At 40.5% G+C, this 20,500-nt stretch overlaps 1 protein-coding gene across 7 annotated transcripts in view; it reads left to right on the top strand.

Moving 5' to 3' along the window:
• The window catches only part of Cacnb2 (calcium voltage-gated channel auxiliary subunit beta 2), a 376,658-nt gene that overhangs the window by 352,743 nt on the left and 3,415 nt on the right, over positions 1-20,500 (top strand). For 4 of the 7 annotated variants that reach the window (XM_055593773.1, XM_055593774.1, XM_055593777.1 and 1 more), the window contains 6 exons: positions 3,928-4,061; positions 7,496-7,576; positions 8,200-8,258; positions 14,630-14,739; positions 18,169-18,320; positions 19,899-19,994. In XM_055593773.1, the coding sequence (XP_055449748.1) occupies positions 3,928-4,061; positions 7,496-7,576; positions 8,200-8,258; positions 14,630-14,739; positions 18,169-18,320; positions 19,899-19,994 (632 nt within the window). Of the gene's footprint in view, positions 1-3,927; positions 4,062-4,205; positions 4,226-7,495; positions 7,577-8,199; positions 8,259-14,629; positions 14,740-18,168; positions 18,321-19,898; positions 19,995-20,500 lie in introns of all 7 variants that reach the window. The other 3 variants (XM_055593775.1, XM_055593778.1, XM_055593779.1) reach the window with 1 other exon arrangement.

Here is a 20,500-nt window from a genome sequence, read left to right as displayed (position 1 = left end):
TTCCTGGTATTGAACATCAGGCCAGGAAGCAGCCCATGTGTGGTCTACATTGTTGCGGAGGTGGCAGGGGTAATTTTATTGCTCACCCTAGGCCCTGCTGCGACATGATGCCAAGGGCAGCAAGGTTTCATGTGAACTTAAATTTCAGTTTATTTTGTTGCATTTTGTCTGATAAATCTGTCAGCTCTAGATCGTGTGCACAGCTGAAGTTCTATATGTACTTCCTGAAAGTTGGCACCTTTTATCGAGTAAACACTAAGCAAAAGTATATATGTTTTTAACTGAGCAAAATCTGAGCCCAAAAAGAAATGTCACTTTAGGATCCACATTGGCTAGAAGAAGTATACACTTATACCTCGCAGCAATTAAAAGCCACTGAAAGTGAAGCAGGCTAGTGTGCTCAGAGCAGACACTAAAGGCCTGGCAGTGCTAATGAGGGGCAAAAGTGTGCCATAATAGAGGAGGAATTGCTAATCCCTGTACACAAAAGGCAAGGAGTTCACTCGTGCCCTTGCTCAAATATTTGAAGTAGCAGGGATTCCTCTCTAACCCTTACAGATACCCTAACTATTTCAAAGGCCATCTCAGGAACTCCTGAAGACTCTTATAGTAGCCTAACATGGAAGGAGGTTACAACCAATTGTAATAAAGCCCCTGCTGGAGATAAGTACAATTCTTCTGTGTCCTCTAATGATAATGCAACCTTAACTTCTGCTAGGAAAATGCTGAACAGTGCCTGTGTACTGAGGAGCAAGTTAGTGTGCATGTAAAAGATTTAATCTTGGAGTCACGTGTTATCATTACTGAAAATCAGGGTCCATAAGTCATGTTAAATAATGAAATGAAAAGGAGCTTAAAACTTCAGTGGAGCTTTAAACAGATTAATAGAACTTGGGGATAACTTCCCTGAATTCTAAGAATAGAAAACTTTGAGACTGATTGGCCTGGAGAAAAAAAACAACCATGATATTTACTATCAGATTATCTGAGCTGTGTGATGAGTTTCCTAGCAATCGCTCAATGGCTCTAAAGGGAATCTTTAGAAAATCCTAGAGAAATTTTTCCAAGTCAACCAAAGACAACCAACTGCTCCATAGCAAATGTAGATAGACTGGCCTGCAAGTATGACTTTAATCTGTTTTGCTATCCAGAGGTCCTCACTATGATACCCAACTCACTGCTAGACCAAGGAGTAATTTTCAGTTCCCACATACATAATGGGGTGGTTTCCAGTTGCGCACCACACACCTCACGCTACATCTGTGCATAGATCTCGCCCCTGAAATTGGCTTGACTTGACCCAAGCTGTAAGAGTAAGCTAAATTATGTTCCTACGGTTCTCTACATAAGAAAGGAATGACATAGGAAAGACAGGGATTGTGAATAACAAAATATCTTAAAATGGGTGGAAGTTCTTTTCTCATATAAATGCTAATGTTTGTTTAGATAAGGGAGCACAGTATGTGATTAAACATGGGACCTGTCTCTCACAAGAATCATCTGAGTTCACTGAAGTATGCAGAAAACTCAAAGCATTGAAAACCTTGTTTCTTAAATGTGCTCTGAATGTGGCATTTTAGAATTCTCTTTCTCAATGAATGCAGACACTTCTAGGCCTAAGTAAGTTAAAGCAAAAAGCCACTAAGTACTAAGTTGGAAAGGGATTCTGAGCCCTTGGTGTTGAGATGTGGCTGAATGTCCATACAGAACTCAGTCTCAGTGTGGCTGGCTGAACATCTCAACCTTGTTCAGGCTAGACCTGAACAATCCCATTCTTTATGAATTCCCAATTTAAATTCCTTTAATTAAAAATTTCCTTTTAAAATAAATCCATCCAATGACCATAGCCTATGAGATTCAGTACATAAATCCTAAAATCCATTTCAGAAATGTCACCATCCTGGAGGCCTGTGAACTCTGGCATTTGTCGGGGTTTCTAGCTCCATTCCAATAAAGTTCTTGCAGGGCACTAATCCTCGAATGCAGCTTTCATAAGCCCAGTGAAAAGTAGGGAGAATAAAGTATGTGGGAATATGCCACTGGAAGGAAACAGACTTGATACTGGTTATGAGCTATTATTGGAATAACGAAATAGTAGCCTACATCCTTGCCTTGTTGGGATTCAAGACCTGCTTTCACTTTCTCTTCAGTCAAGGAGAACAATAAACACCTTCTGACATGAGCAAAGTTGTAGCCTGGTTTAAAAGTCCTGGCACCAAACACCTGAAAAATGCATGACTGTGACATTTCTCTGCAGACAGAGGTCTGAACCCTTTACTAATTAGCATGCATGAAGTAGACAAAAGGAAAGTCCCTACCTATAAAACAGCAGAGCTGGGATGCAGACTAGCCCATCATTCATCCTTCACAGACTTCTGAGTTATCAAACAAAAACCAACTGAACAGGAGACCCCTGCTCTCAAGGCATAAGCCTCTCAGACCACAGTCACTGCAAAACAGTAATAATGTGCTGTATATCGGGTGAGCTGGGGTCCTTTGAAAATGCCAGAAGAGGCTGCTCTAAGTCTCAACTCAGCTTATGTGTGCATCAGGGTAGCTGAACCTAAGCACCAAACATCTTCTCAAATTGGTTATTTGTTCCTTAAATCAATGCATTTTGCTATTTGTTTGAGAGTTAACATGTTTTGTATGAGGCCTTATGGGGTGAATTTTTTTTTTTTTTTTTTTTTTTTTGCTTCTGCTTGACCTTATCTCAACCATAAAATAGTTACCTAGCAAGTTCAACTCTGATATTGTTCTGGACACTGACCTCAAGCACATGAGCACTGGGAAAGTAAAAGGAACAGAAAGAATGCATCCAAGAGGGGAAAGGTACCTCACCTGCAAGGCAGCATAATGCAGGGATGAGTGCAACTCTAAGGCAGGAGCCTTGGGTCCCTGTCCTCACCTGATGGACTTCTGACAAGAACAAACCCCCTTCACTCTGTGGGTTCAGCTTCTGAGTCTTAAAAAGCAGGAGGAGTTGAATTGATCTTTGAAACTTAGTATGTGATTCCATAGTTGATAAATTGTTTAGCAATTTCATGCAAAAAGGTGAAATTATGCATCCTATTTTTTTTTCACTTACTGGGTTTAGAGCTGTATTTTCAGGTAAATGGATGTTAAAGGTAAAAACTCACCAAGCAAACAACCTGGATCCTTTTCTCATGAGGAAACAAGAAGCCTGTTCTTTGGGGCCTTGGGTCTGCCTCAGAGGCTTGGAAACCACCCAGAAACCACCAAAGTCACTGACTTTGATATAATGATTTCCTTAATCTGGTGTTTCCCACCGGTCTTCAATCAAGCTCTCAGAGGCACACACTGCCTTGAAATCACTTCACTCCTGTCTATCCCAGAACACCCTAAGAATCATTTGCCTTTGACTTCCTGGGTGTGGCCTGGATTAAGGGCTTTCTATTCTCTTTTCCTTAAATGCCAACTATAATCTTAATGAAACTTTTGTGTGTCCCCTTTCCGGTAACATAAAATCAAACAAAATGAGAAGACTTAGTTCTATCCTCTTAAATGTTTCCAAAGAACTTGTTTTTTACCTAAGAGCTGGGCTATGACATTGAAATAACGAAGGCCAAATACTTTGTACCTTACATTTATTAGCTAATATGGAGAATACCAACATTTGAGGCAAGTAAAAAAAATGTTTCTCTAAAAGCACTCTGGAGATCGAGCACAAAACTGACTAGTGCAAGCAAACAGCTGTCACAAGGGTATCTTTCAGTCTTGAAAGATTTGATTGCATCGCATCCTTAACATGTCTTATATATTTTACTCTGTGTAATATGCTGCACATTCATGATAGATCTTCTACCGTGCTTATTCTATTTGCTTTTATTTTGTTTTATTTTCTTTATAACCTGTTTTTCCTCTCCCATCCACCTGATGACTTTTGAATTGTTTGTCTGTATATAGCTGTAGATATAGATGCTACTGGCTTAGATGCAGAAGAGAATGATATTCCAGCAAACCACCGCTCCCCTAAGCCCAGTGCAAACAGTGTAACGTCACCCCACTCCAAAGAGAAAAGAATGCCCTTCTTTAAGAAGGTAACCCAGACTTCCCAGCTCCTGTTGTCCACTTGCTCAACTGCACTGTGTCACACTTCCAGTCCTGTTGATTGTCTGCGTCCTTTGACAAGCCAATAACATGCATGCTCTGTTGTTCTTTGTTTCTTTTCCATGCTGCTGTAGCTAAGCAGAAGCAGAAGTCGGTGAGTTCACATTAACATGCCTGTGTTTGTCCTGCCATTGGCATCATTAGCATCAGTCCCCTCATTTTGTTAGTCATCCTGGTCTAAGACAGCTTACCAACTACCAACTGAATCCATGCATCTCACATCAACTAAATTCCATGAGTGGTCAGTGGAAATGCCATTACAATACTTATCCTTTTTGATGGAATAGTATATGCCACCGAGGGACTTTGTTTAAATACTCAAGGATGTCCAGCATTGGACATGCTGTACATGCTCGGTTGTACATGCTTCTACTGTGTATCTCGTTTTGCCAGAAACATAACTCATAATCAAGCATATTAAAGCTGTTATTAGATACTGACTTATAATATCCAGAAACATCGTTTGTGCTTTAAAAAAAATAAAAAGAAGTCGTTCAATTTTTAATTCAGTCAGTATTTAAACTTCTAATCCATTAGGTGCAAAATCTGCCGATGAACAAGACCAGTGGAAAACTGCAGGCTTGTTTTGGTGGTTTAGTGTGAGTTTTTCCTATTGTCATATAAACACTCTCCTAATGTTCTTGTCTTCTCTGCCAGTCGGATGTCAGCGTCTCACCTAAGAGACAATGAGGCTGCTGGCCAAATGAAGAGCCTTTGCCGTTGGCCAATAAGGATGTCATATACCAATGCTGCACACTGACTGGAAACTCCAGGGAATTCCCAAGACCTCTTTATATGAGTTTTCTCTCAACATGTTTCATTTTATTATAACGCTATTTTTTCAAAGATTTCCCCGCCATTTCCTTTTTTCTCCTCCTTTTACATGGCACCTTCCACAGCCACTATGTTTTTAGACTCACAATCCCTAAGGTTAGCAAGTCTGGCACAAGCATGAGTATTTTTTAACTTATATATACAAAGTAAAAATCTATTCTGCCCTAAACTTTCAGCAAATTAAAAGCCTTACCTCCATAAAAACCTGTTTTGCTCTATTATTAGAAGCTAATAATAAGTTGCCATACACAAAAGAGTAGGTTTGCTTTTTTTTCTTTTAAAATAATCATCAAGAAGAGAGCTCCAGGCACGATTTTAAACACCTGAACTTTTGTGTTGCCACAGAAGGCCTGAACCTGATGATCCTCCATGAGGGTGGGCCACCTCTCTGGTCTAACCTGGTCATCACAACTGAAGTTTGCAGCAAGACAGCTGGAACGCCTGCATTGCAGGTGTTTCTTAGATAGTCAACACTGCTCAGCCACTCTGCACCTCACCAAGTAGCAATGCCAGTGTGATCTTGATTGTTAGACAGTATTTTGCAGTTTACCTGCCTGTAAATTTCAAAACATTAAACAAGTTTATCCTAATTTTTCCTCTAAAGAATTCAAACTTGTTTTTTCCTTAGCCAGCTTTTGGCTAAGAAAAAAAAAATGGCTTAGCCAAAAAGACTGAATAAGATAAATAAGATAAAAATGTTGTGGTTAGCAATACATTACCAAGTCAATATTCCATCAATAAGGTAATTTCTATTGTTGCCCCTGCTGACAGAAGAAGCTGGATGATGGCTAGCATAGGTAACCCTTTGCTAGCTGGCCCTCAGAGACCAAAGGAACCAAAGTCCTGTCTAATACTGGGCCACCCAGATTTCTTTATAGCTGTTATTACAATGCTTGTGATTTATAATCCTATCAATAGCAGTGAAAAGGGGTGGTTCTCACTGAACTATCAAAATGATATGGCTTCTAGGAGTTTTCAGTACAAATCCAGGTGATACGAAATGTAACCTGTTAGCAAATATGCTTATGATGCCTGCAGTACTGGTGCTCATTCTTCTTGTGTTCCTCATTCTACGAGAACGTGAGCTCAGAACAAGAGAGCTGGCTGCATGTCCACACCAGCTGTCTTTGTTTTAGGTTGTTTTTAGGGTGCTGCTTGTCTGGCTTTTGTGCTATCACTGTTCTGTGTCCTGTTTTTTGTTTAATTTCATTCAAATACGTATTTTATCTTTATCATGTCTAGTAAAAGAAAGCTTTGGGTGCTAGGAAAAATATTAAGCAGTAAAAGGTGAACAGATCATTCACCGTAATATCTTTGTCCTTTTGGTGATATGGTGGACAACTAGTGATGAAAGCTCATATGGACACTATTGATTTGATGTGTGTCTAAATAGCCCCATAAGCAACGGAAAATAGGAATACAGCAAGTTTGTGAGGGGCAATTTTAAACAACAGTCAAATGGTTTTTAATGATAATGATGCAAATATTACATGCTCCTCAGCTGATAAAATTCTTATGATAGTAAAAAGAACATTTCTTTTGGTGCATGTGACTTAAAAATATTTTCCCCCGTAAGGGAGGATATGTCTTATAGTGCTCATGCATCATGGGAATAACTGATTTGTCCATCCACCCAGTATCTAAAGCCCTATGCCCTGCCCTTATGCATTAAGAAAGGTTATTTCTGCATCACTTTGCAATTGCCATGACAAGAGCTTGCTTAAATATCATCAAGCAAATTATATTATCTACGTTTCAAGTTTTTATTTGAAAAAAATCAAGCAATAAAATTTAGCTCCCACTCTCATCTTCTTTAAAATATAATGGATTGCCTTCAGAAAGGTACGAATTAGTTAAAGAACAGAGACCAGCTAATGTGTGTATCAGAAATGTTAGACATGTAAGGTAGACAAATGGAATGATGACAAATCATCCACCTTCCTCCCAACACACGTAAATCTACATTCGAGACATTGATAACTGCCTAACAACGGAGAACCAAAATCCTGAAGCATTAATCCTGAAGCTGTGAATAGTGATGATGATAGCACAAGCATGCATGCCAGTTTTTGCTTCCTCATAATTTGAGTGGCGTTCCAAGCATTTGGTGGTGAAGTGACACAATGTTTGGAATCTAGGGTTTATACAGGTAATACCAACATGTCATGTGCAAAGGAAGCGGAGATTTCTTTTCCTTCACAATTAGCCATGATCCTGTTAACTCCTCAGAAAGCCTAAGTGTGCCTGAAGAGCAATGCATCAGAGTATGGTCAAGCCTAAAGCACCTGTTCTGCTCTGAGCATGTTTCTGTCTGTTCTATCAATCAACTAGCTCATATGCAAGGAAACCAGAGACTATCCAGTGACTTAAACCTCAGGAAAACAAACCCACCAGTCTTTCATTGGGTTTATTTACTTAGGAAAGACACAACTATGAAAATATTTGAATGTCTGAGAAATCAGTGCCTTGCATAAAGTAACTTCAGATCCACTGCCTTTGAGAAGTCTAAAAGGGTCTCATTTCTCTGCAGACAGAGCACACTCCTCCTTATGATGTGGTACCTTCCATGCGTCCAGTCGTCCTGGTGGGCCCTTCTCTGAAGGGGTATGAGGTAAGTTTGAGGCGCTACTCTCTGTAGCTCATTTGACCTAACGTGCTTTATTACAGTGCTCTTCCACTTCGGCGTATTGGACTTGAACTTGGCTCCCAGCAGCACAGCAGGTTGTTTTTCAGGCTTTGGTGTATGTTGTTCAGTGTTCTGCTTTCCTAGAGGTTGCCTTGGATACTCCTGCTAGCTATGACTCTGCACATCCAGGAAACAATATCAAATGGAGAATGCTAGCAAGCCCTTGCAAAGTAGTTTCTGGCCCCTAAAACATGATAAACTCTGAAGTCTTATCTTGTCACTTCATTAGGGCTTAGGAACAAGAAATGTGGTAACCTCATTCCTTGAAATGTGACGCTCGGGTTTTTAAATGTTAACAAGAAGTAAAATTGATTCTCATAATCAAAATACATTTTATTATGTATACAGTGTTCTGCCTGAATGACAGAAGACGGTACTAGACACCCCCCCACACACACACACATAAAGCCACCATGTGGTTGTTGGGAATTGAACTTGGGACCTTTGGAAGAGCAGCCAGTGCTCTTAATCTATGAGCCATCTCTCCTGAGCCAGCAACAATTTTTTATCTTCAGATTTTTCTAACTTAATTTATTATTCAATTGCAGGTCACAGATATGATGCAAAAAGCACTGTTTGATTTTTTAAAACACAGATTTGAAGGGCGGTAAGTATTTTACAATGCTAGTCTTGAGTGCTTTTGTCTTGAAGAGGTTCCAAACCTGTGGGAAGACCCCGAGCATCAGTTGTTTTCTGTTCTCTATGACAGGAAGTGGGCTTCATTTAGTGAAGTCCAATCCTGTGTTTGTGGTGTATATCTTCAACCCTGGATGCTCTGGTCCCTGGACCTGCATCGACAAGCTCAGTGTGGCCCCACCTCTGCTCATTGCCTCACCCTCAATTCCCGAGCCAGCATTCCTCACTGCCCAGATAATCATAAACACGCCTTTCTCTGTTCACGTTCCCACCCTTCCAAGACTTTTCCATCATCTTCTCACTCCATAGACCTTTCACCTCTTCTCACTGCACTTTAAACTTGTATTCTTGTTTCATTAAGGAAAGAGGCAAGCCTCTTTCTGACACATGCCTGTAACGGGAGCGCCAGAGTTGAGGCAGAGGAATAAAGCCAGACTAGGCTTCATAGCTAGATTCTCTCTGGAAGCAGGTAGATTAGAAGCCAAGAGAAGACAGAGTTACGCCTGCTACATGTATCCCTACTTGCGTGTCTGCCTGGATGCGCTGCGTTTCCCTTTTCTGTGCTTTTCTGAGCAGCAGTTAACTCAGCCACCTGGGCACTCAGCCACATCCCCAGACATTGTTCGCATTGTTCTTTTCCCTCTCCTCATCAGTATTTCCTGTCCTAGTGCAGACCACGTGAGCTGCAGCTGACCTCACACTTGACCTAACACCCCTCCCACCTCCTACCCGGCTTCCTCATTTCCCCCCTTTCTTCAGAGCAGAATTCACTGGATTGTACATGCTGGACTCGCTCTCCTTCCCTTTCATATCCACTCCAGCTAGACTTTCCCTGACACTGACTTTCTTAGCCTTACTTGTGCTCCAGCCAGCCAGGCCCACGCCACACCACTGGCTGTTCTTTGCTGTTCCCTCTGGTAGGAACTTTCCACCACATACGCTCCTGCTACGTGGTCTCTCTCCCTTCTCCATCTTTCCGGAGTTCTTTTATGTGTATGACTTTTTTGTTACCATTCTCCAACTAGAATGTGAGGCCAGGGTACTTCAATGTCTTGTGAACTCTGGCACTCTTGGTGCCTGAAGAAGTACTCAATATGAAAAGAGAGTTGAGCATTGAATCATTGTCAGCCGTGTATTCTTTGATAGAGAAATGTAGACACAGTGAGGCTACTGTCCTTGTCTCTGAAGAGCAAGTGCACAAATTTCAAATTGAAACTTGTACAGAAAAGTAGAATAAAATTGAAGGGGCACCCCAGCATGTGTATGTACACAGTGTTCAGGTAGTACGGAGAAAGGAGAAACTGACATATTTGAAAATGTCCCAGTCTAGAAGGAACTTAATTCTACTAAGATGTCATCAAAACAGACGAGGGCATGGCCAGTAGAGAGGGAATTAAGATGTTGAGGTGTGATACAGCATCATGTATAAAGCAAGCCCACTAGAAAACTCTGAGGGCCTACACAGAAAATTGACATTAATAACCTGGGACAAAACTAGAAAGTCCTGATTGAGATGTGACTCAATCTTTTCCCTCTTCACCATGAAAAAAAAAAAAAGGTAAGGACCTTAGCTTCATGGAAGAAAAAGGTCTATAAGAGAGAGGAAATGGTACAAGTCTTTCGGAAGAGGAGGAAAGTGGATAAAAGAAACAGTTTGTGTAGGAAGCAGTATGGCCATCAGATCATAAAGGGGCGGAGGGGGCTACTCAGCAGAGGTCAGGTCAACTTTAGTTTATGGACACTGGTACAGTAACTACAGTATCCCAGACACCAACATACTACACAAACATGACAAATAATTACTTGGATCAAACTGAACTGAAGGAAACTATTTCCCGAAATCACAGAGCCATTAGAAAGCAGATGTAACTACTGAAAGATGGACCGGAATCAAACAATCAACAGGTGTCATAGCAAACCAATCCCTAACCTGTCAGAGACATGGTAAAAATATAGAATGTAAAACCTCAAGCTTTAAACTGAGACTAGAAAACAAGCGACCTGAAAGCACGCAGTGCTAGTGTGCATTCTGCATGCCAGCACGCTAACCCTGGTTCCTTGCCGTGTCCTTCCTTCCCTGTGCTAACAACGGAAACAGCTGGCCACACCCGCAGCCTTCTCCTGTGCAGTGTTGTGTGGACTATGCCTGCACAGGCCACACAACTGACCCATGACAGATGACGCAAAGAACGGAAAGAAACAGGAAGACGGCATCTCAGCTGTGTTTCCAAAGTACAAAAGACACTATATCAAAGGTCTAAGGAGCCAAATGTCATTAGACTTTTTTTTTTAATAACTTTTTGAAATATTTGGTCATTTGTGCCATAAAAGACAGGCTTTGAATGGCCCTAGTTTGACTTTTATTTAATTTTTATGGGGGAGGGGGCTCTGTCATTTATTCCATTCCGGAACTATCTGCATAACCCCCAAATTTTGCTAAAGTGTGTCCTATGGTGTCGATGGATGAATGAATGAAGTACTCATTTCTAAACGTGGAAAATGCAAAAGTAGGATGCCTGGACTTAATTATTTCTGTCCAATCCTCAGCATTTATGAATCTGGATTTCAGATCTATATTCTATGGATCTGAGATCCAGATTCATAAAGCTGATTTCATCCGGGACACAAATAAACCAAACAACAGAATGTAGGCAAAAGTATTTTCCATGTGCCATTCCTGATGAACTTGCCTTGCTCATCTTGAACAAGGTGCTGCACTTAAACATTCTAGGCCTGTGACCATGTATTAAGGGTTCCCAACGGAAGTCAGAACCCGTAAAGATGAATTTCATAGGATGTAAAAGTTTCACCTTTACTCGTGGGAGCATATGCAGAGCAACTGTCTCATTAAATATCTTTAACATTGACAAAGACATACAGAGTGGAAACTTGTCAGAAGCCTCAGGTCGGAATGTACACAGGATGGTCTAAAAAATAACTGAAGTACTCTTTAGAATCCACTAAATTAGTTACTTTTTTTTAAAAAAAAATGTTAAGGCCACAAGGGAGGAATATAATGGGACATGTGGCCAATGCAAAGGTTCTAGGCTATCCAGAATTATGGTAGTAAGCCCTCACAGTTAAGATCATTTGTGGGAGTTCTGGAGAAGCACTGTGGGCTGCAAAACAGTCTGTGTAGCATCAAAGAAGAGCTCTTCTTTCTGTTACATACCAGAGCAGCTAGATCTGAGATAACGAGTTCTGTGATGTAAGTAAAGCAATCTCTGTAACGTCCAGGACAGGAACAGATGTATTAAAAAGCAAGTGAAGAAGGCAAGCTACCATCTGGGGTAAAGCTGGCTTTCTTCACTGGTGACTTTCAAAATGTCAGCTGTCAGCCCCAAACTGTTTGGACCATGTCCTGAATTGCTCCAGGGATATTAGGCACTACTGTCAAAATGTTCTGTGAAGGAGTCTGATTGGAAATCAATAATCCTGAGAAACGTTACATTACTTCATTTTCTGGTGTAGGAAATTTACTTAGATGTGAGACAATGCCTTCAAAGTTAATGGTTTTATATATTGGCTGCACCACATAGTTACCTAACGTACATGGGGAAGGGGGCAGGGAAGAGACCAGATTTAGTGACACATACCTGTAGTTTTAGTACTCAGGAGGCTTCAGCAGCAAGAGCTCAAGCCTGGGTGGCACCTTGACAAAAGAACAACAACCCTCCTAACGGTCTATATCCTAATTTGACTTAAACCAAATTCGGATGTTACGATGTGGGCATCTCTTTCCCTAGGTGCTTAATGTGATTTAGATAATCTGCACGTCTTGAGAACCACTACTCTAAACCTAATTAGCCCCAGAATGTTTGCCTTTTGCTTTTCAACTAGCTGGGTGCAGATTCAAAGGGCTGCCATGTGCAGCCTAAAAAGGCCAGCACACAGGCAGTAGGAGAGGAGCCACCCCTGCACCCCCACGATGGGCACTTTAGGAATGATATTTCGGAATCCTATTATATGAGGCACAGCTGGAGCTCCCCCAATGATGCCACTCCGCCATACCATCTCACACCCAGTACATGAGATCATTTTGTGCTAATATCCTGGTATACTCTCTACCACCGTAGGGATCCCTTAGAGATTTCTTCCACTTGCCTTTGGATTGGTGTTCCTCTATCTTTGATCCTTTATCATCTCTCCAGATTCACCTTCTATTCCAGTCAAATACATCCTTCAGTCATACCCCTAGAATGATTTTCTGGAATGTCTAAAAAGGTCTTTAATCAACCCACTTAACTGATGGTGTGAATGGTTAAGGCCTTTGCTGCTTTTGAGACTGGGTCTCACTATGTGGCTGGGGCTGGCCTTGAACTAGAAGTCCACATGCTTCATCCTTTCCAGACAAGTTAGCCCTATGGCACTTGGCCATGACCAGGAGATTGTCAAGACTTTTGCTTTGTAATCTTCTGGCCCAACTCTTGCTCTTGAGAAATCTGAAGTCCTATTTTCCTCTGGAAGCTTTTTTGGGGTTTTGGTTCCTAAGTGCAATGAGATTTATATCTGGTACGGATTTTAATTGGTGCTAGAAGCTTTTAATATAAAAATCTATCATTTTAATCCTGGTATTAATTTTTAGCTCATAACTATTTAGGATTTGAACTGCTGCACAATTCTTTACCTTTCAAACTTTACTTTCCTGTTTTTTGTTTGTTTGTTTTGTTTTGTTGTTTGTCTCTGTTTTTATTCTTTCAGGGGAGCCCTTAACTTCATCCTCTTACCCTCTTGATTTCTACTGCCATTTTCTAATTTCCAAAAGCCTTCTTATTCTGAGGTTTTAAACATGAATTTTGTTTCAGTTCTATGAATATAATTTAGCCTTCAATGTATTTCCCAATAGTTGTTTCTTTCGTAGCCTCTCCTGTAAGACATTTACAGAGATGCCTCATGATGCTCTTATATTTAAGGAAGCAGGGGGCTGTGCGCACAGGTGGGGCTTGCTGGCTTCGTGTTTCCCTGTAAGACGTTCTTGCTGAGTGTTTTATATAGGAGACCTCTGTTGGAGCATATAGTTCAGTCACTGTGTGGTTTGTCTAGAGAGGTGGCCTTTCTAACAACTGGAGGCTATAAATGTAATAAATATAAGCTGGGCTTCCAAAAGATCAAGGGGAAGCGGTACAAGGGTTCAACATTCAGAATCATTTTTCCTTTGCCATCTAATGTTCCCAGCCCCCTTCTCTGACTACAGTCCATTAGCCAGGGCCCACTGCTTTATTGCCTGTAGGTGAGTCTGAGGTTTTATACCTAATAGACAAATAGTTCTGACAGGCCCCCTGATGCTCTGTCTTTGAATCAGACTTTCAAACCAAGTCGCTTGGTTTTAGTCTTACTGTCACCAGCTTCTTTGTGGATACTGTTAAGTCTTTCATTTTTGTCTCACATTTTTCCTACTGCCTCTGAATATTCCCTGAGTATTCAACTTTCCCAAGTACAAGCTACTTCCTACTTTTAGCTCCCACATACATTATTTCTACCCATATGAAACCTTTTCAACATGTTACTGCTTTCATAGCCTATATGTGTTCTCAGTATCATACTGTCATCATTCTGAGTCAATGTTCGCTCTCCATCTGTTACTAGACTCTCAGTTCTCTGAAGGAAGGCTGGTCTGCCACCTTCTTCTTCATGGTGTCATAGCACTGTACTGGGAATAAGATTACAGTTAGGAATCTTAGTTTATTTTAAGAGTAAATTTTGTTTTTGTTTACAGTAACACAAAGTTTTAAATGAGTCTGCTGGTAGTTTCTTTTTTTCATTAGCAAATGTGAATTTCTTTCCAATTTCAGGGACAATTTAATTAGACTTGGTACCATTTCCTGCTAACGTATAATATAAAATTACCTATCCTAATAAGTCTGTTTTGAAACATGCATGTATACACACACACACACACACACATATGAGTATAGGTGTGTATTTATACTTACACATGTGTAATTCAAGTTTATATTTATTGACTATGAGGGTTTTGTCTACATGTACGTCTGTATATTGTGTGTGTGCCTGGTGCCTAGAGGTCAGAAGAGGGCACTGGATTTCCTGCAACTGGATTACAGATGGTTATGAACCACCATAAGGGCGTGAGAAAACCATCCAGTGACCAAACTATATGCTCTAACAAAGGTCTTCTGTATAAAATACTCAGCAAGAATGTCTTACAGTGAAACATGAAGCCAACAAGCCCGACCTGTGAGCACAGAACAAGTGCTCTTAACTGCTGAATCATCTCTGTAACCCTTGTGTATATACCTACGTGGCATTTATCCCTTAAGTCTTGGATATGCACTTCTGTTTTATTAGATTAACAATCTTGGGATTTTCTCTTTTCTCCAACAGGATATCCATTACAAGAGTCACTGCTGACATCTCCCTCGCCAAACGCTCAGTATTAAACAATCCCAGTAAGCATGCAATAATAGAAAGATCCAACACAAGGTCAAGCTTAGGTAAGTCAGCCAGTACCAATGGGCTTAAGCTGTTTAAATATTCCTCCCCTAACAGTATCAGTGAGCAGATCTGACTAGAGAATAACTCCAAGTACCATACAGAAAAATCGATGTCAAGACCTAGTCTATACTCTTAATGATTTAATATTGTAGATTATTAAGACACTTAGGTCAAAACATTCCACCAGCTATCAGCATTGTGGTTTATTTCGGTAATGTTCACTGAATGTTTACATCAGTGATGAAATCATATTCAAAACAGTATGATTTACATATCAAGACTGATAACAGAGGAAGTCAAGTGCTATCTGTCCGCTGAATTGCATCAGTATTTTCATTTGTAAAAGCAGTGTGGGGACTTTAATTTATTTACAGAAAATTGTTCACCAGTATACAATAAGGTAAAATTCAGACCCTCTAGCAGCTGCTATAGCATGCTGAAGCATTGCTTGGTGTTTTATTTACTGGTACACTTTTTAAGTATTATATTGTTAGGTTCCTGGTTTTAAACATTTTTATAAGTTGTGGGATATGTTTAGATTCACCTAATTCTTTGTCAAATATGTTTAGCCTTTAGGAGGCAGGGTTTTAGCACAGAAATTTTTCAGTTACCCTGAACAATAATTATATAAATAATAACATTTTATACTTTAGTAATACTTCATAAGACTCTGTTTTGGGAGTATGACTAAGGGTACTTGCTGCTCTTTCGGAGAACTAGAATTTAGTTCCTAGTCTGTTGGGCAGCTGACAATCACTTTTAACTCCAGCTACAAGGGACCCCATACCCTCGTCTGGTCTGTGGGCACATGCACACATGTCCCACACATGTAAAAACAACCCCTGGATTGTCTCCTGCCCAACGTGCCCTCAGTGATGAGCCTTTCGTGGCACAGGTCTGGAGGTATGTTAGGGATGCAGATACGGTGCGAAACCCCCAGCACTTCGGGCAGATAGTCTAAGTTCAAAAGCACCTCGGGCCACACGACGACACCCCATCTGTCTGTCTTTTTTTAAAAAAAAAAAAAAAATGTGCTCATATTCATTTATAGTAATCTTATTTTATTTGATACTCAAAGTTGTTACAAAATGATCATTTCATAGATTTAACCAATAAACAAAATCAAGCAGTTTATTTACAGTGACCAACTAAATCAACATCAGGATAGACTGGTGTAGGTTGCCAAGGCTTTTACAATTATTGGTTATGCAGTTTTCTGGATGCCTCTTCTACTCATGTATTCTTGTTAAGCATGTGCTAGGCACCAAACACATGCCGAAGTCCAAAACTGGGAGGATGGATTTGATATAGCCGCTGCACCCAAGAGCTAAGGAGAGCAATAAGGCAAATAGGAGCCATGGTATGCAGAGAGGAAATAGTGTTCTTGTGATGAAGCTGTACCAAAGAGCCGAGGCTGCAGTAGGTGTAAGCCATGGGGAAGGCTTTCCCAGGAGGCATCCTGAGCTGAAACGTGAAGCTTGGAAGCACATAGAAGGGAGTGGGGTTGAGAAGGCGATGAGGTGATGACTTTAGACAGTGGCAATTATAAGAAGCTTCTGGAAAACATGTCACTTTGGTTAAACTGTACGGTTTAAAGAAAAGCGAGCTAGAAGGCAAACCATATGAAGGTAGGGTAAGGCATTAAAGAGCTTGCTAAAGCTCCTTGGCTTATTCTTAAGGCAATAGGATACGGTATAAGGAGAAAAGAGACTCTTGCTGGGCAGTATCCAAGGTGCCAGACTCACTGAAGCAAAGGACACAAAATATGGAACTGAAAATAGCAGATGGCTGGTCAGTGGCTCATGAACTGAGGGAGCATAGAATAAAATGAGGAAGGCATTACTGGATACAAGGAAGGCCTCAAGGAGGAACTGATATTCTAGCCAGTGACAGCATGGAATGTATAGTGTTAGGGACACTTTCATCAGGTAGCTGCAAAGCTAAAGAACTACTTGTAGCCGGTATTGTTTTATGTAGAATCTTCACCCTCCCATACACGAAGCATAGGGAAGCAACTGCTGGCATATTTTACCAATGTTATTCATTACAAATATATAACCTACTATCTGAATACTGAATATTTGAGTTCAGTCTCTCAAATCTCTTTTTACATATTTTTTCTTGAAAAAAAAAACTGGCTACTTATTCTGAAGGATTTTGATGGTCTGAATTTTTCTGCATTACACTGTTATCATTGATACAATTCTGTTCCCTGTGCTTTTTATAAACTAGTAACCTAAGAGCGTGGTCAGACAGGGTATGCAGTATTTACTGTCGTAAGACTGTATCAGAGTGCTGTGTGACCAAAGATCATTTTGCAGTTAGTATCTCAAGTGACTAGGCTGTTGTTTCTCAAAGCATCCAAGTAAAGAATTTGATGCAGTTACTGACTTGCCCTTTCTAGAAGAATATGTGTTAAAATCATCCCCCCAAACGTTATGCCATTAATATAGATGCATCCACCAAAGAAACTGAAGCATTCATAGGCCCCAGATGACTGGTGTGACAGAGACTCATAGACTTGACCCTCTCACCTGCAGTCAGAACTACACATTCCATGCTGTGTTTTACAGTTCAATACTACATTATTAAAATTTAAGATTCGTTTTTTTTTTTTCATTCAGAATAGCTACATTTTAAGTGCTAAGTACCCACACCTGGCTAGCAGCCACCACACTAAGCAGTGTGGACAGTATTCTCATTATTACAGACATTCAACTGAGGAGACCTGTTTACTGTTTACTGTTATTTAGTGTTTACTGTTATTGTAGGCGTGTATGCATATACATATATATTCCCAGTAATATCAGAAGCTGTGATGTTACACCTGTAACGTCACCATCCTACTGCTCAAAAGTGAGCCAAACATGGAGGACAGCAGTGAATATGCCTAACTGGAGGGAGAAAAGCCCAACTGAGACCCCAACCCTACACAAAGAACTATGACAACTGACAAAAGCTGGGAACTGGACAGTGGTCCTCCCCAGGGCAGAACACACCAATGGTCAACCTTGAAAACATACCTACAGTTACCCTTAAATAGACTGAAGAGGTTATACTTACAACCGTGTCTTCCCTGGTGGAAAATATGAAAAAAGTGTGGTTTGGGCCAAGTCTTTAAAAGGCACTCTTCATCTGTCTTTTTATGTTGTACATTTTTACATAACAGATGGCCCAACACAGGTAAACTCATGAGCAAAGAAAGATGGTTCATCTGGTGCTGTCTGAAAGAACAATTCCTGAAGTACTAAAGGTGTGAGGAAACAGCCCTTGCCAAAGGACACCTTTTATTGGTCACATTGGCTATAATCATTAAAATAGCAGCTTGGCCTGATGTCACTCTAGATAAGAAAGTGTGCCATTTTATTCCAGCTTACTATAGTTAAAAATGTGTCCTTTAAATGAATGAACTGTTTAATCCTTCACAGCGGAAGTTCAGAGTGAAATTGAAAGGATTTTTGAACTTGCAAGAACACTGCAATTGGTAGTCCTTGATGCAGATACAATTAATCACCCAGCTCAACTCAGTAAGACCTCTTTGGCCCCTATCATAGTGTATGTAAAGATTTCATCTCCTAAGGTAAGTGTGCTTGCACTGTTTTCTATATTCAGATGCAGGTGGCATGTGTTATGCTCTCTTTCCAGTAGTCACAGGCTATGCCTTTATCATGGACACAGAGTTTTTGAAAAAATCCACATTAGTCAAGAAGTTTTAGGAAAACTATGAGCATGGTTAGGGTGGTGAATCTGAGCAGTGGTCTTAGAGTGTAGGTCAGGGGTCACTGAAATGATTTCAGAGGGTTTGTAATGTGGAGCTGCTTCGTCGAGAAAACTCTTTGCATCTGCACACGTGTGGGAAAGCTGCTGGGAGCCTAAGCATGAATGCAGAGGGTAGCAGGGAACGCATCCTTTTATTCTCACAGTTATAATCAACTCAAAGGCCAGTTTCACATAAGAATGTGAAGATGCAGTAGTACGTTTAACACTGTGTGTGATGAAAGAGAATGTTCAGCTACTGCCCAGGTTAAACTGTCTCAAGGAGAAACGCTGTGAGCTCCTGTTCTCAGGACTACCGAAAAGGATGCTCATTCGGACCTAAGTACTTAGCAGATCTGTCCCTAAGATCATTCAGATTCTTTAAAAGAAGTATATGTTGCCAACGGTATTAAACAATGAAGCATATAAATGTATAGACCATATAGAATGCCATGAATGACTTTACAAGTCATGAATAGTGAAAGGTCCAGTTGAATTTCCATCCAGACCACAGGACTATATTCTTTTTTATTCTCTTCTTTTTTATTATGACCATTTATTACAATTTATTCAATTTATATCCCATCTGTAGTCCTATCCCTCATCCCATTCTCACTTCCTCTTCTCCCCCCTATGCCCCTCCCTTAGTTCACTGATAGGGGAGGGTCTCCTCCCCTTCCCTCAGACCCTACCCTATCAGGTCTCCTCAGGACTAGTTACCTTGTCTTCCTCTGTGGCCTGGCAAGGCTTTCCCCTCTCCCCTGCCTCACAGAGTCTGCCACTGAGTTCAGGACTGTACGCTTACTGTGGTACATTAGGCTGCCCATGTGGGTCCTGAGTCCTCGTGGCCACAGGTCTTCATACTTGCTGGACGTAAGCATAGTATTGAAGAATGTCACCTACTCTCTGAAGAGGCACAGCTGGAACATCCCCCTTTATTTAACAGTCTGTAATGATCTCTTTACAAATATCAAGAGAACTGTTCATTATAGCAGATTGCATGTAGAAGCAGATAGTTCAGGTTTCCTAAAAACCGAGTTATATTAATATGTATTTATTTTTAAATGATTAACAGTGTTAAGATTTCTGATATTAGAAATATTTCCTATACTACAGTGGTTCTTTGAGGTTCATGATTTTTTTTTCTAAACTTAAATAGGTCATGAGGCACGAAGTTTGAGAACTCTTAGGCTAGAAAAGACTCAACATCAGCTTTATACTAGTGCTTAAAGCCTGCAAGACATTTATACAAGCAAGTTAATTTTGTGGTTAATCTCTATCTTGTATTTCCTCAACTATATATGTTGTTCATCCAGGAATATGTATTATAAAGTAGTCTAGAATATACTCTGTAGCTTACCTAAGAACAAATTCCTCTGTTACAAACCTGTACCTTTTCCAGGTTTTACAAAGGTTAATAAAATCTCGAGGGAAATCTCAAGCAAAGCACCTCAATGTCCAGATGGTAGCAGCTGATAAACTGGCCCAGTGTCCTCCGGTAAGTTATCTACATGGTACAAACAGTTGACGAGATCAGAGCTGCATTTTTAAAACTGCAGTTACATGCCTATAGGAAGAGACTCTCCTCCCTTACAGTGGCATCCATTCCAAAGAAGAAAAGTCACACAGCTTGTGTGACCATGCGTTCCTGAGCATGTGTAGGCCATGTAATGATTACCCTTCCAGCGCTGCATGCATCCTGTGCAGGCCTCACTTTCTGATAACGGATTATGGTTTTAAGATGGACCTATTTGGAGTCTGGTTCTTATCTACTTTTAGCTACAGGCAACCTATTTTCTCCTTTTAACAAGTGTCCTAAAAATTGACTTGGACCATGTCAAACTAAATGTTGATTTTTGTGTTTAAGAATGCCAGTGTGATGGAAGAAGAGGGAGATAGAAAGACATGGAGGGGACAGGAGTTCTACAAAGAGAACAAAAAAGCCAAAATATCTGGGCCCAGGGGGGCCTGCAGAGACTGATACTTTAACCAAAGACCATGCAT

This window comes from Psammomys obesus, unplaced genomic scaffold (genome assembly GCF_907164565.1).
Source record: "Psammomys obesus unplaced genomic scaffold, mPsaObe1.curated_primary_1811, whole genome shotgun sequence".
NCBI classification, from domain to species: domain Eukaryota; kingdom Metazoa; phylum Chordata; class Mammalia; order Rodentia; family Muridae; genus Psammomys; species Psammomys obesus.
Note: the sequence above shows the minus strand (reverse complement) of the source record. Positions and strands in the feature narration are given on the sequence as shown.